The 15915-nt window shown below is 41.0% G+C and overlaps 1 protein-coding gene across 1 annotated transcript; it reads left to right on the top strand.

The window, feature by feature from the left end:
- The first annotated feature begins 682 nt into the window (after window positions 1-682).
- Window positions 683-15537, top strand: atp7a (ATPase copper transporting alpha). Its single transcript, XM_030738669.1, has 23 exons — window positions 683-967; window positions 2540-2670; window positions 3773-4277; window positions 6579-7352; window positions 7574-7786; window positions 7880-8043; window positions 8230-8391; window positions 8492-8568; window positions 9922-10144; window positions 10299-10532; window positions 10624-10715; window positions 11036-11163; window positions 11757-11911; window positions 12002-12136; window positions 12227-12421; window positions 12977-13159; window positions 13256-13469; window positions 13562-13708; window positions 13797-13939; window positions 14263-14466; window positions 14789-14906; window positions 15013-15115; window positions 15245-15537. The coding sequence occupies exons 2-23, from the start codon at window positions 2551-2553 to the stop codon at window positions 15519-15521; spliced, it is 4566 nt and encodes a 1521-aa protein (XP_030594529.1). The 5' UTR covers window positions 683-967; window positions 2540-2550; the 3' UTR covers window positions 15522-15537.
- Window positions 15538-15915: the final 378 nt, after the last annotated feature.

Below are 15915 nucleotides of genomic sequence, written 5' to 3'. Positions count from 1 at the left end.
CCAAAGTCTTAGTAATGGCTTTATAACCCCTTCCAGACTAAGAGAGGTCAGTGACTTTGTTGCTTTTTGAGATCTTTTAGCCTGCTTCACATTATCAGACAGGTTCTGTTTAAGCGATTTCTTGATTCAGTGGGTCTGGCAGTAATCGGGCCTGGATGTGGCTAGTGAAACTGAAATTGAAAAAGATGTGGTTAATCAAAGTTAATTTACCAGGAGCAACATTTGCTAATTTTAGAATGCTTTCATACTTTAAGGCTTTTTCTAGTCTATTTTTTCATTTAATTTCACTTTTTCTTTTCTTTTCCTTTTTTTTTTTTACATCAAGTGTGTGTGTTTAGTTTAGTTTTCGTAGATGAGTAAAGCTTGCCACAAAGGAGGCAAGAAGACATATGAGACATTAGTATTATTATTAATAAAAATAATGGAATTACTCTTTGTTATGCCCTGAACTTCGTCTGCAAGGCTCACATTTATCATTAAACTGGACCCTTGGCTGATGACTCGAAAGTACACCACTGTTAACCTACCAGTAACTGTATATAATATCTAATCTAACAACATCTAATCACGATTTACATAAAAAGATGGTTACTGCACCCCAACCTCATAGGACAAATACACGGCATCATTTACCCCCCTCCTCTGTAGATCGCTTACGTAGCTCCGCCCCTTTCCGTGGACGTACCGGAGTGCAGCTGCCCGTCACGTCAGCATGAGGAGACGAAACAAAAACAGCTCCACAAAGCAGAGTTTTGTGATAACCGAGGAAGAAAACTCTTAATTTAGCACTCTGGCTTATTCCTGGTTGTCAGTGCGATGCAGCGACGTGTCCATTTAGTTGACTGTAACGTAGGATGAAGAGGGGACGCTAGCCAGCTAGCTTGCTAGCTAAATTTCGCCTAGTCTGACAGCCAAAGGTGGTATCAGCCTGTGGCTAATTGTTCGCTTCCCGCTGTGAACAGTTACAGTAAGTTTTTCTCAGTTATTTCGGTACTGTCACACGTGCCGCATAGTAACTTGTAGCTGACGGAATTATTTCCTGTAAAAATCTAAAATGACTTTAAGTAATGTTTTGTTAAATGCTAAAGTTTAGCTACGAGCAGGTGACAATTTGCAGTTACAACGTATGCTTATGGTTGGTATTCTTAGCAGCTTTGTCACCCGGCTCCCAAAGTCACTAAACCAGCGTTGCAGGTTGTTTCTCTTAAAATTTTCTGTACCTAATGCAGATTATGGGTAACTGACCAATCCAAAAAAAAAAAATTATAAACATGTTTTAAGCTACCTTTACGGTGTTAACGTAACGTTTATCTTGAATAGTTCATCAGTGTCTCTCTCGGTCTTTCTCTTTACTGTCATATGAGCCCCTTTATGTTATTCAGCAGCTCTGATCTGAGAAGCGTTTAACTGTGAGCCTCAGTTTCATGTGATTTTTCACGGCTATAGTTACAGCTACAAGTACTGTCCATATCCTGATCCTTAGGTGGTCTTCTGTTGGTGTGGCAAAACTCACTCAAAGCCCAGGATGACAGAGATCATACATACCTCAGCTAAACATTGCTTTTCCAGCATAGCCTGAACTTTCGATTTGTTTCTAGTGCATTAATGAAACGGACGTGATTGTAAGCCTAATGGAAACTGGGAATTTGTTTCAAGCGTTAACCTTGACAGCAATGTTTGGATAACCTGATTGCCCGAAGCCAGCAAGGAGATACAGAAAGACTGACCTTCAGCAGCGGTGTTACATTTTTGCCATTTTGTTACATCTTGCAAACAATGCAAACAATCTTTGTGTTGTTTCAAGTGAATATTGTCACGTGAATGTGCCAGAAGAGGAAGCCGTGATTACATGTTGCAAAATTTGGTACATTTTAGGTGCAGTTAAGATAAGATAGGACATTATTATTTCCGCAATGGGGAAATTCACCCGTTACAGCAGCAGTAGACAAAGTGCAGAAAACAAGAGCAACAAACTAAAATAAAACAACAAAAATATACACATTATTACAAAATGAAATGTACAAAAATATTGCACATGGACAGTGATGTGGTGTCTTGCATCTTTATGTACGCATCTCTATGTATGCAGGAACTGCAGTAGCACTCCTTCCTGCAGTGGACATGTAAATGTTGCAGACCAGCTGTGCAGTTCAGCTAACCTCACTAACCTGACCTCGACCTGACTGTCTTCTTCTGTCACTTTCAAACCTTGCTATAGAAATTAAAATAGAGATTCAAGTTAATGTCACCTTCTTAATTACAGGTGTATACTGGTGTTCACTACATGTGATTTTAGTAAAATAAAATAAATGTTAAGTCCACAGCTGGGTAATATATAATAGTCTGTAGTGTAAGGCATTGTGTACGTCTAATGTTGCGTGCAAACACACACGTAACATTAGACGTACACGATGCCTTATTCACTAACATGACTGTCATTTTGAGAAGAACTTCCCTGTTTCTTGTGATCTTTTCCCTCACAGCCAAAGACTCGCAGTTTAATGTCAGTCAAAACATTGTCTTTCTTGTGTGCATTTAGGAAGAACAATCATGACACAGAAACACAGCCTGTGCTCAGTTTCTCTTGGTGTGGAGGGTATGACCTGTGGCTCTTGTGTCCAGTCCATAGAGCAGCGCATTGGGTCTCTTCATGGCGTGATACATATAAAGGTAAATGTGGGCTGTTTGGAGTTGCTTGTGGTGGTTGGTGGATTTGAATTTGAATTTATTTTATTTTTAGAGTAAATCTCTTTCAGCAGTTTTTTTGTTGAGGAGCTGGTAATAAAATTTGCTGACTTAATACTTCTCTCATGATACTTCAGCTTAAAAACAGGATCTGAAATGAATAGATGTTGTAACAATGCTGTCTGTATTTTTAAACTGGCTCTTAGATGGATAAAGAAGAAAAGTATATTAACTAAAGGTTCCCGTCCATATTAGGGCTTGATTGATCCCGTATTCTTACCCCCTTGGGACTAGCCTGTCTTATTAAGAGCCAAGTATCATCAATGTAGCCATGAGAGAGAGCTTAATTACAATAGTTGCGGCCTGCTGTTTTGTTTATTGTGGTTTTACCCCTGAGGCTGAGGTTAAATGAGAAGATAATGTAATAGTGTGTTCCAGATAGTGCTCTGCCCTTTGTGAGACTGTGACATCAGGTCAATATATTCTCTGTGTGTATCCACAGGAAATGTCATTTGTGTCTTAAGATAATTTAGGCCCTGGATCATTTTATACTAATCTATAAAGACATGATCTGCACATAGATTTGTTTTTCTTGGTAGAGTAGTCATCATCTCATTTGCTTTCTTCTTATTCTGAGAAAGAAAGGTTAACCGTACAAGCAGCCACATTCACAGCTTAACTTATGGGCAAGTCAGGTGATACCTTCAGTGTGTCACATGTTTCTGTCTTCCTAAAGAGAGAGAGACCTGAGGGTGTCATGCTGACAGCACATGCTGTGAGCTTGCCATGGTTATGATCTTTTTTCTTTTTTCTTTTTTTTAATTTTACTGTTTATTGTTGCAGCAGGACAGTAAAACACTGTTAAGTGGTAATAAAATCTAAGGAATATGTATGGCCACAGAAGACAAAAAATCGTTTTCATAGTATCTGAATTAGGAGACTGCTTAGACTGTTTGTTTGCTTGAATATTAGTAGAAAAATATTAAATGTAGCTATTTTGTATATTAAGGTTAAATTTAATTTATTCTTATTTTATGTATATACTCCATTGTACATTATCTCGTTTAACGGCACTTTTATTTTGTAGGTGTCCTTAGAGCAGACGAATGCAACGGTCATATTTGACTCCAGCCATCAGAGCCCAGAGTCTCTGTCAGAGGCCATTGAAGACATGGGCTTTGAATCAAGTCTACCAGCATGCAGCACAGCCACACCAGTCCCTACAGATACCCAATTAGTCACCACCTCAGGCCTGACACCCACAGCCCAACGGGAAGCTTTGGAGAAGCTATCACAAATTCAGGGAGTGCTGGACGTCAGGGAGAACCTGCCACAGATGGGTCTCACAGTTACCTTTGTTCCCTCCCTGACGTCCATGCAGCAGCTAAGTGAGGTGGTGGCCAGTGTAACACCGCCGGAGAGCCCCACACCCAGCAGCCCTTTGCAAAAAGACCCCACCCCCTCTCCATCTCACACCATACGAGGTGGGGCAGCGGTTCTTAAGCTGTGCATTGAAGGAATGACCTGTCACTCCTGCGTTACCACTATTGAAGGAAAGATTGGTAAACTTAAAGGGATTGAAAAGATCAAAGGTGATGTACTCAACCCATTTGCAATCTTAAGTCATATATAACTTTACTGTCTGACCTGAAAGAGGTGTTGTAACATGGCTGCTAAATTGCACCACCTACACATCACAGGTGTCATGTCATTGTGGATCAGTGAAGCTCTGTAGGTTCAGCACTGAGAGATTGTTTAGTGGGTTATGATTATGACTCAAGAAATCCTGGTTGGTTGGAAGGAATGACTTATAGACAGGATTATGGTGGCTAAGTACAGAGTTTAATGTGGTTGTATTTGTGGCCAGCCAGTATGCTGTGTGCTCGATAAACCTTGTTTCAAATGGACTCAAAAATGAGAAAAATACTCTGTATTTGAAATAAAAGTAGCTTTTTCTTAATCTTTTGCACAGCAGCTCAGTACTGGCTGGATTATTTATGAATTATTCAAACTAGGGCTGCAACGATTCATTGAGTAACTCAAATAATTTGATCATAAAAATCTTTGCTTCAATGCTTCATTTAAACTCTGTAGTGTCACCATGTAAGCGCGAGTGTTTCACCCACATTAGTGACTAAAAATAGACCTGCAATACAAATTATTACAACATTAAGTGCAGGCAGCCCCCAGTTTTTCAACAAAAAGACTGATAATGCAACAGCAGCACCGAAGATGTTTGACGCCAGCTTAACATGGAGTCTGTCCACACACGGCGAAGCGCAAAAAGGCAGTGAGATGGTGAGCTCAGGTGGAATGAAAAAATGTTTTTCTAGGGTCCAAAATAGCAGTGCTTGTTCCAGTAATCACGATGAAAACCTTTACTGGGAGACAGCTGGAGCAGCCTTTCATCAAACCGCGTGATCAGCAAGTTCCAGCAGGAAGAAGAGAGAACTTTGTAGCTGCTCCCGTCCACCATTGTTTGTTTTATACAGCGAAAAAGCTACAGAAGTTAATTTTGAGGCTTTATTAACATTATTTTGCACATTTAGATTAATATAAAATGTAAATAACATATTATACCTGATACAGGAATTTTGGTGGAAAAATTCCATCTTCTGTCTATATAATCTTTTTAGGTAGGAGATGTCAGAAAATGAATATTACAGTGGAATATATAACTATAGAATTGTTTATGTGGTGACTGAAGGGGTTACATTAATTAAATTGTATAAATATTTTAAAATATTTCTAAAAAGGTTTGTTTTTTTTGTATACCAGTAAAAATATACATGGGTCAGTAAAACTTTGAGCCACTGACCTGGGGCTGTTGGGTTGGACACTAAATTCTTATTAACATTCATTTTTAACATCTACAACATCAGAATATCTGTTTTCTGCAGCAGGACAAACTTCAGTTCTGAGAATGTTGATTTGCTTGCTTTTCTTCATTGCGGGTACCACATGCTCCTTTAAAGGCTTACAGACACACACTCACTGATTCACTAGCACAGTTAAACATTCAGACCCATCCACGCTCACACACACACACACACACACACACACACACAAAAAAAATACATGCCAAATCTACCTCACCCAGCGATACGACACTGTCAGAACTCTACTGATGTAAGAAAACCTATAAGAGGACAGAGTAAAGGCTATTTTAGTTTAGTTTAGGTTGCATGTATACCTTATTGTATTTGACATTTGTGTACTCATGATTGTTTATTTATTTTTGCGTTTAAGAAAATGCTTTCTTTAGAAAATATGATTTTAATATGGCACATAAATACAATGGAAGGCTTTAGTTTTTGTTTTTTTTGACAGATGCTGTAAACAGTTAAACTATTAAAAACCAGCAATTTCTAAAATGGAGACAAATGAGCAGTTAATTTTTAAAGACTTGAGTTTTTTTTCCCCTTTGGAATATTTATTATTTCTCATTAATAAGACAAGTATTTCTTATTCGATTAATCAATAGAATACTCGATTACTAAAATATTCAATAGCTGCAGCCCTAATTCAAACTTATTAAGCATAAATTTTTGGCATCAGACAATTCTTGGTTTGATCAAAGTGAAGATACTTTTTAACTTAATGGAAACAGTTTTCTAGAGTAACAAGATGTTACTGAATGGGCCGGCCTGGTTTTCTCTGGGAGGTCAGTCAAGAGTCTTAAAGCCCTGAGTATAAAGGCTCTGTCCTCTGAAGTATTGGGCTGGACTGTCAAAATCAGCCAATGATCTCACAATGATTGTATTTTGTGTGTTTGATTCTCTGTCAACATCTATGTCTTTGATTCATGCACAGTGACTTCCTGCTTTTGTGCAACAATTGCTTTGTTTTTGTTTGTTTGTATTTTAACTTTCCTGTTTTTACCCCTTCCACAGTTGTTTTAGAGTCTCAGGAAGCTACAATCGTCTACCTGCCTTACCTCACCACTATCCAAACCATCATCGATCAGATTGCTGTGGTTGGATTTAAGGCCTTTGTGAAGTCCAAGCCCCGCCCTCTTCAGCTTTCCCCCAGTGAAATAGAGCGCTTTGTTGATTCTCAAAAACAAACCGTTTCGTCACCATCGGCGACTTCAGAGGAGACCGAAATCTTCATAGACACCACGCTTGTCAACCTCAGGGTCAAAGGCATGCACTGCCGGTCCTGTGTGGTCAATATTCAAGACAATATCTCAATGATGCCTGGTGTGTCCTCTGTGGAGGTCTCTTTGGAGAACGAGAAGGCCTCCATCTGCTATGACCCTGAAAAGGTCACAGAGACTGAGCTGCAGCAGGCAATTGAAGCGCTGCCTCCAGGAAACTTTAAGACTCAACCCTGGGACTCCTCCGGTCCCCTCAGTCCTGTATCCACATCACCTGCTCCCGCCTTATCATCGTGGCCTACAGGGGGAATGCAGGCTAAACCTGCAGTCTCACAGCCTTGTTTTAATCAGCCTCTGGGATCTGTAGTGAATATCCACATTGAGGGCATGACATGCAACTCCTGTGTTCAGTCCATTGAAGGCGTGATCTCCCAAAGGAAAGGAGTGACGTCTGCTCAGGTCTCTCTGACGGATCACCAGGGGATCTTTGAGTATGACCCCCTTCTGACCACACCAGAGGAGTTGAGGGATGCCATAGAGGACATGGGCTTCGATGCCTTTCTGCCTGGTAAGAGGATTGATTGTGTTGGTAGAGTTAGCCAATTACCCACATAGTGTCAGAGCTAGAGCACTTTTTTTCTTAGAAATTGGAGCGTTTTCTGCAGATATTTTAGAACTTAACTCCAGATGTTCCCAGAATCGGGGGATACGTGAACTGTAAGACTGCAATATCATACATAGCTACCTGTAAACATTAGCATTTCTTTTTTTTCTTTTTTTTGTAAACAGAGAGCAACTCTCTGCTGCCTCCGCCATATCCAGTTTCATCAAAGTCTTCAAGTATAGCGCCTGTCAAAGGTAAGGAGATAGACAGTGACCACCACAGAGAAACCCCCCAGGGACACAGTGGAGACACACACTCAAAATGCTACATCCAGATCGGAGGGATGACCTGTGCTTCCTGTGTGTCAAACATCGAGCGAAACCTCAAGAACGAACCCGGTGTGTAAATATCAAATTTTTTTTTCTAATTTGATAAACTGCATCTTATTGCTTTCAATAGGCACTAAAGAGAAAATCTGTAATGTCGTGCAGGTATCTACTTTGTTCTGGTGGCACTAATGGCCAGTAAAGCAGAGGTCCGTTATAACCCCGAAGTCACTGATCCTGTGAAGATAGCCGAATGTGTGAAGGAGTTAGGCTTCACCGCTTCCGTTATGGAGAATTATGAAGGTTCAGATGGAAATCTTGAACTAGTGGTGGGTCATTGTGAGGCTGCATTGACATTATGTTCAATAACGCGTGCATGCTTCAAAACCATGAGCACACATTTTTCAATAAGGATATATTTCATTCATTCAGTAGATGGGGTGCATTCCTCCCTCTGTATTCTTATTATTTTCTGCCTCTTCATCTGCTTGTCTGCTCCTCCTCACCTTTTTCAGGTCAGGGGAATGACATGTGCTTCTTGTGTTCACAAAATTGAATCCAACCTCATGAAAGAAAAGGGGATTATCTATGCCTCTGTTGCCTTAGCAACCAACAAAGCGCACATTAAATTCGACTCTGAAGTTATTGGACCGCGAGACATCATCAAGCTGATTGAGGTATTATGCCTTCCTCTGTTTCTTATTTATGCGTTTGTTCAGTTCTATATATTTATGCAGATGAAGCTTGTGTCATCAGGAGTTTGACTGTTGCTTGTAGAACCTTGGATTTGAAGCATCTTTGGTAAAGAGGGACCGCACTGCCAGCCACCTGGACCACAGCAAAGAGATACGACAGTAAGCAACATGTTTTTTGAGTGTTTGTGTTTGTTTGTGAATTTCAGCCTGTTTCGTATTGTTTGTGTGGTTATGTATGTTACTATACCATGTTGGGACATGAGCTTCAACAGCAGGTACACCTTTTTCTTTTTTTAATCAGAATGGTGGCTTCACAGATCATCTGACTTTTCTAAGAAAAATCTTTTTTAAGATTTGGCTTAAATGCTCAGTGGTTGGAACATCCTCACACCAAATTAAGTAAATTGATTCTGTGAAGTGCTTGGGCCATTAGAGCCAGTAAAATTTTAATGAACCCTTATTTAAGGCTTATCAGAGTGATACTAGAGAGTGAGACTAATCAGTTAGTGAGGTATGTTGTGCTAAAAGCCAGTTTACAGTGTCACAAAGGTTGCTCTTTATCTGGTCAAGCTAAGTTAAGCTGTACATCTAACCTGCTGCAGAGGTTTATTTCAGATTCAGCTCTAAAAGTCGCTCCCGGGTGAAGAAAAACATGCCCACAGATGAGTAATTACTAATATACTTTTTTCAAGTCCACTTGGAGGACGCATGCGTAGCGTATGCATTTTAGTATCGTCTGTTGCTGCAGGTTACAGGACAGAGTCCTGTTTTTAGTCTGTTGTTTACGTCATTCAGATCCAATCAGACCCTCACATGCTCATGGGAGCAGAAGCTGGAACACTGACCTTACACTCAGCTGTGCATGCATTCATCTGATTTGGACTGTTTTAAAGAATATTATGTGCCCTTTTTTATGAGAAGGTATAAATGAAATATCAGTCCCCTACCTGCAAAACTGTGGTTCTAACAGGCCTCAAAATCCTCTGTCAGAGATCAGACATCCAGATATTTTAAGGACTCAAGCGTCCATCATTGTTTGTTAGCTTGAGCTACACTCCTGAGCATCCATATTAATAGAGCCATACTACTAGATTCTTATCCTAAAATCCTTGAGCTTCCTTTCTCCATTAGTTTTCTAGAGCATGAAAGTTTAAAATGTCCCCTCAAAAACTATGCTGGGAAAAACATCTAAAAACACTCCTACCTCAATTCATTTTAATACTTTTTAGAGAAAACCAGTTATATTAGGGACCTAAAACTTTACATAATTCATATTAAGAAGTTTTTCAGTTCATCAATGCCTGTATGTCTACTGAACTGCTTTGTTACACAGTGCCAAATGTGTATGAATGCAGTTTTGCTTAGTCATATTGTCTGTTTGTGCCTTGGTCCTTTTATTATGATTATCAGATTACATACATTTGCTTTCTCACCAAACAAAGGAGAGTTTGACACTTGATCTCAAAACGGAAAGAATCTATTACTAATGGACCACTGTCTTCCCTTCCTAAGGTGGAGGAAGTCTTTCCTTGTGAGCTTGGTTTTCTGTGTGCCTGTGATGGGCATGATGATCTACATGATTATTATGGACCACCAGATGCCTGTTTCACATAATCACAACGATACAGCAGAGGACCGCAACCACTACCACTCCACCATGTTCCTGGAGAGACAGCTCTTCCCAGGCCTTTCCATCATGAACCTCCTGTCCTTCCTCTTTTGTGTCCCAGTACAGGTAAATCACAGGGATTAACTGCACTCCCGGGAAACATAATGGTGAACTTGTAGTAGGTCATTTTTGTCTTCAGGAGAGAAAAGGCATGGAGTCAGATTACAGTTTTTTTTTTTTCTTTTCTTTTATTTCTCCATTTTTTTCCTCCTTTCCTTAGTTTATTGGAGGTCGCTACTTCTACATTCAAGCTTACAAAGCCCTGAAACACAAGTCTGCCAACATGGATGTGCTGATCGTTCTGGCCACTTCCATAGCCTTCACCTACTCATTCGTCGTCCTGATGGTGGCCATGGTGGAGAAGGCAAAAGTGAATCCCATCACATTCTTCGACACACCACCTATGCTCTTCGTCTTCATCTCTCTGGGACGCTGGCTGGAACAGATAGCCAAGGTTTAGCTCATTATATTTATTGATTTCTGTGACATTTCATGTAGCGACAGCATGTATAAAAAGTACAGTTATTTTCCGTGCTCCCGTCCAGAGCAAGACCTCTGAGGCTTTGTCCAAACTGATGTCTTTACAAGCTACCGAGGCCACCGTGGTCACTCTTGGCAGTGATAATTCAGTTCTCAGGTACTCCTGGTTCTCTCCCCTCACTGTGTTTATAGGAGCCTTTCATATGTTAACTTTGTTTTAAATGACAACACATCAAAAATTTTTGCAGTTAGTATACTTCTTGAAATGTACAACAGCACAATAAAAGGTTTGTAAACAGCAGGGGAATTTCCAGAGTGAGTATGATACAGAGTTTTCAAACAGGACTTGTATTCTTGTATTATTATTATTATAATACTTAAGATTGCTTAGTGCTACTATTCAGTATCAAAGCCAAGTGAGTTGTTTTTAAAGTGCAGTGATAGTTTAACGTTGTTTTATGTTCCTGTGTGTTGCAGTGAGGAGCAGGTGGATGTGGAGCTGGTTCAGAGGGGTGATATAGTAAAAGTTGTTCCCGGAGGGAAGTTTCCAGTCGATGGGAGGGTCATTGAAGGACATTCCATGGCCGACGAGTCTCTCATCACAGGTTGTTTGCACTAAATGAAGGACCTGTATGTATACAGTGGACTGGAGCCAGATACCTATATATCTGGCTCCAAAGTTCACGTTACTGTTAACACTGAATGATGATGATAATATTGTGTGCTGGTGCAACAAGAATCACGCAGGTGTGCTTACCTTGTTTACCTTTTGGTGCAATGTTTTTATACTTATTTTTTGTCTTTATTGGACATAATAGTGAGACAGGAAGGGGCCCTGGGTTGGACTCAAACCCAGGCTTCTGCATTTAGCCTTGCAGCATATGGTCACCTGCTCAACACAGTGAGCTAAACCAGCACCACGAGAGTCTAAACATTATAAACACCAGATAGTTTGCACGATTGATTACTTAAAATCCACTTTGTATTATAGTTTTAGACAATGTTATTGTCATTTCACCTTAGATCTTCATTGGTGAAACCTTGAGTTTGATGTGTTCTGTATTACATTACAGTGGCAACACAGTTAACCTCATTTCTTTTTTGCACTCTTAGTATATTGGAATCATTTAGTACCAGGTGATCAGCTGCTGTTGTTATACTGCAGTTTTTTTGACCTGCTGTTGCTTTGTGACTCCAGGTGAGGCCATGCCAGTGACAAAGAAGCCGGGGAGCTCAGTGATTGCAGGCTCCATTAACCAGAACGGCTCTCTGCTCGTCAGTGCTACACATGTTGGCATGGACACCACACTGTCCCAGATTGTCAAATTAGTGGAGGAGGCTCAGACTTCAAAGGTGAATTACGTGGTTTGGCACGTGCACTGTATCTACCAGCTTTGAGGGTAACACTGAACAAGTGTTTAATTCTTTGTGGTTTGTTTTTAGGCTCCCATCCAGCAGTATGCAGATAAAATTAGTGGCTACTTTGTACCTTTCATTGTTGGCATATCTGTGCTTACGCTGATTGCCTGGATCATCATTGGCTTTTTGGATTTCTCTTTAGTGGAGAAGTACTTTCCCGTGAGTTCTTTTTTTAAATTCTATTTCATATTTTCACTCAGTCATTTTTATGAATCAGAAAGAAATTTTAACTTAATTTTCCTCCTGTAGGGTTACGACAAAAGCATTTCCAGAGCTGAGGCAGTGGTTCGCTTCGCCTTCCAGGCCTCCATAACAGTGTTATGCATCGCCTGTCCCTGTTCCCTTGGCTTGGCAACCCCGACAGCTGTCATGGTGGGCACAGGGGTTGGAGCCCAGAATGGCATCCTGATAAAGGGGGGAGAGCCACTTGAGATGGCACATAAGGTGTGTTAATGATGATTTCCTGGCACCTCTGTGTAGCCAGCCAATTATATATGAGAGATCATCTGTCAGTTTTAACGCGTGTTGAAACCACATTAATCCAGATATTAGAATAGATTATTAAATACCATAAAATTTGCACTTGACATGGACAATCATTGCATATAGCAGTTATTTGAGTGATGTAGTTATTATTTCCCCTCATCTCAAAATTCATCTTTTAGACCAAACAAATGCATCTTCTGTATTTTTTATTTATTTATTGGTTCATTTTTGTATCATAGTTTTCAGTTTCATTCATTTTATGGATTTGTTTTTCCACATCCTTTTATTTGCTTCAGAGCTTTTATTCTGAAACCGTTTTCATCTCCTGCTTTAAATGTAGTTAAAAATAAATCTTAAAGACTTTTAATGCAAATAGATTTAACAAGGCACATGAATAAATAATTATCGCCATAATTCCTCCAGCACTGAGAATTTAAACTTCTTTTATATTTAGATGTCATTTCTGGGGTCACAAAGTATCTTGTAAATTATAATATTTTCTTTCATATGCAGGTCCAGACGGTGGTGTTTGACAAGACCGGTACCATCACATATGGCGCTCCAAAGGTTGTCCAAGTAAAGATTGTGGTGGAGGGGAATAAGATGCCTCGCTCCCGCCTGCTGGCCATTGTAGGTACAGCTGAGAACAACAGTGAACACCCTCTGGGAGCAGCCATCACCAAATACTGCAAACAGGTTTGTGTTTCATCAGATTTGACCTCACCTGTAGTTGAATGATAATCTACAGCACCTGTATCTGGTAGATGTTGATCCATTATTATTTGTGTGCAGGAGCTCGGCACAGAGTCTCTTGGCACGTGCACAGACTTTCAGGCAGTGCCAGGCTGTGGCATCCGATGTCAGGTCAGCAACACGGAGAGTCTGCTGAAGCAGGCAGACAGTGACAGTGAGGACAACAACCAGCGCAACAGTGTCCTAGTTCAGATCAGTGACACCCGGACGTCCTGCACCTCCCATCCACTCATCATGGACCCACAACCGCTAAGTATGTTGCAAAGTGCATTCCTAACACATGATTATAGTTGCGGTAAAGCTGTGTTTCACTCACCTTTTATGTTTTCTTGCTGTTGCGTGCAGGCCTGGTTCAGACAGCAGTCTATGTTGTCCTGATTGGAAACAGGGAGTGGATGAGGAGGAACTGCCTACAAGTCAAACCTGAAATTGACGAAGCCATGACCGAGCACGAGCGCAGAGGGCGCACTGCTGTTCTAGTGGCTGTAGACAGTGAGTAGTAATGTTGGAGTGTGCTCTCCGTTCTCTTTTCTATCACCTGCTGACAGCTTGAAACATAAAAATCTTTTTCTGTGGACAGATCTGCTGTGTGCAATGATAGCCATAGCAGACACAGTGAAACCAGAGGCTGAGCTGGCGGTCCACACGCTGACCAACATGGGTCTGGAAGTTGTGCTGATGACTGGAGACAACAGCAAGACAGCTCGGGCTATTGCTGCTCAGGTAAGCAGAGTGGTTGGATAAAGAGCTTATTAATACTGATGTTATTTGTAGATTTTTTTTTTTTGATGCTAGATAGTGAAGTTGTAACAGAGTAATGATCTGTCCTTTTCAAAAAAAAAAATCAAAAACTTAAACACCTTTTAAATGAAGGAGGTTGCTTAGGAGAAAATACTAATCATGTTCTTGTAACACACCTGGCTTATTCTAGTCTTACATTATAGCTAAAGTCATTGAAGTGCATTAATGTCACGTTAAGCTGTGAATGAAAAACCAGCTTACGTTTGTGTATTTCTGAGCTTGTCATTCTGCTTTTTGTCCACCAGGTGGGCATCAGGAAAGTGTTTGCTGAGGTGCTGCCCTCTCACAAGGTGGCCAAAGTGGAGCAGCTGCAGCAGGCAGGAAAGAGGGTCGCCATGGTGGGCGACGGTGTCAACGACTCACCCGCTCTGGCCATGGCTGACGTGGGCATCGCCATAGGAACCGGGACAGATGTGGCGATAGAGGCCGCAGATGTGGTTTTGATCAGGGTAAGAATTTGATCTGACAAACGTGTCTGTTTAATAAACATGAAGGCATCAAAGATGATATTTCTGCCCTGTAGTGTGATGTGAATCATATGCTGACATAAGCCACTGCATCACAGCAGACACAGAGTGTATGAGTGACTTTGTAATATCCCTCACTTTGTGTTTTAGAAGTATGCAAACTTCAATAAAAACAGAAGCAGTAAAGCAGATGTCTTATTAACTTGATGTGTTTGACCTTTGAGCAGAGATTTAAATTTTTCAGGTTATTACTGATCAGAAATAGATATCAGCGCCCTGATTATTTACCCTCTGTTGTCTTCAGAATGACCTGCTTGATGTGGTGGGCAGCATTGACCTCTCTAAAAAGACCGTCAAGAGGATCCGGATTAACTTTGTCTTTGCTCTCATCTATAACCTGGTTGGAATTCCTATTGCTGCTGGTAGGTACTGTGGGTGGCTGGATGTAGAGTGAGGTCATCCACATTTTTAGTATCATAGTGAAATCATTTTGAGTGCAGTAGTAATATGAACCTTGGCGATTTACAGGTGTGTTCCTTCCCATCGGCCTGGTGTTACAGCCGTGGATGGGCTCTGCTGCCATGGCGCTGTCGTCTGTCTCTGTGGTTTTGTCCTCGCTTCTACTTAAATGGTAATGAGACATTTTGGGTTTTGTTGATGTCTTTTGTGCAGCCCGTGTGCTTCTCTTTTGTGTTAATTCATTAAAAAAAGTCCATTTTCACTTTCTATATTTGTCTCCACTTTCTCCGTCTTTGTGTAGTTACACTAAGCCCACTGCAGAGAAGCTGGAGGCCAAACTGGGTACTAGCAGGCGGCAGGGCAGCCTGTCTGACGTCAGCGTCCACATTGGCATGGGCGAGATGCGTCGCCCGTCCCCGAAACTCAGTCTCCTGGACCGCATCGTCAACTACAGCCGAGCCTCGATCAACTCCCTGCGCTCTGACAAGCACTCGCTCAACAGCTTGGTGCTCAGCGAGCCCGACAAACACTCGCTGCTGGTGGGGGAAGCTGCGGGCTGCGAGGAAGAGTTTTGCTGAATCTGAGGAGCTTACATGATAGCAAGTGCATTTATTCAAGAGGAGGCCATGCTAAACTCAAAGGGTCACACTGAATAATGGCCCATCCATCTGCTGTAGGTAACCTCAGGGCAGCACTGTTTACTTGAAGAAAGCTTACATGTCCCATGTTTTCTTTTAAAGCAATCAGCTGTTCACACACTCTTCAGAGCGTGATGATGATGATGTCTTTGTTGAGGTTACTGCCCTTGGGGAGACTCTTAAACAAACCCTTTTACACTATGATCTGTGTTCAGGAGGCAGACTTATGATCATCTCTGTCACTTCACAATCTTGAACATCTATCCAAAGACATTTAAACAGTGGTGCCCCTTCTAAGAGTGGACACAGTTGTATGTGGTTGTATTTTAGATAA

Source organism: Archocentrus centrarchus, chromosome 10 (assembly GCF_007364275.1).
Source record: "Archocentrus centrarchus isolate MPI-CPG fArcCen1 chromosome 10, fArcCen1, whole genome shotgun sequence".
Classification (NCBI taxonomy): Eukaryota; Metazoa; Chordata; class Actinopteri; order Cichliformes; family Cichlidae; genus Archocentrus; species Archocentrus centrarchus.
The sequence above is the reverse complement of the archived record's forward strand: the minus strand, read 5'-3'. Positions and strand labels throughout refer to the sequence as shown.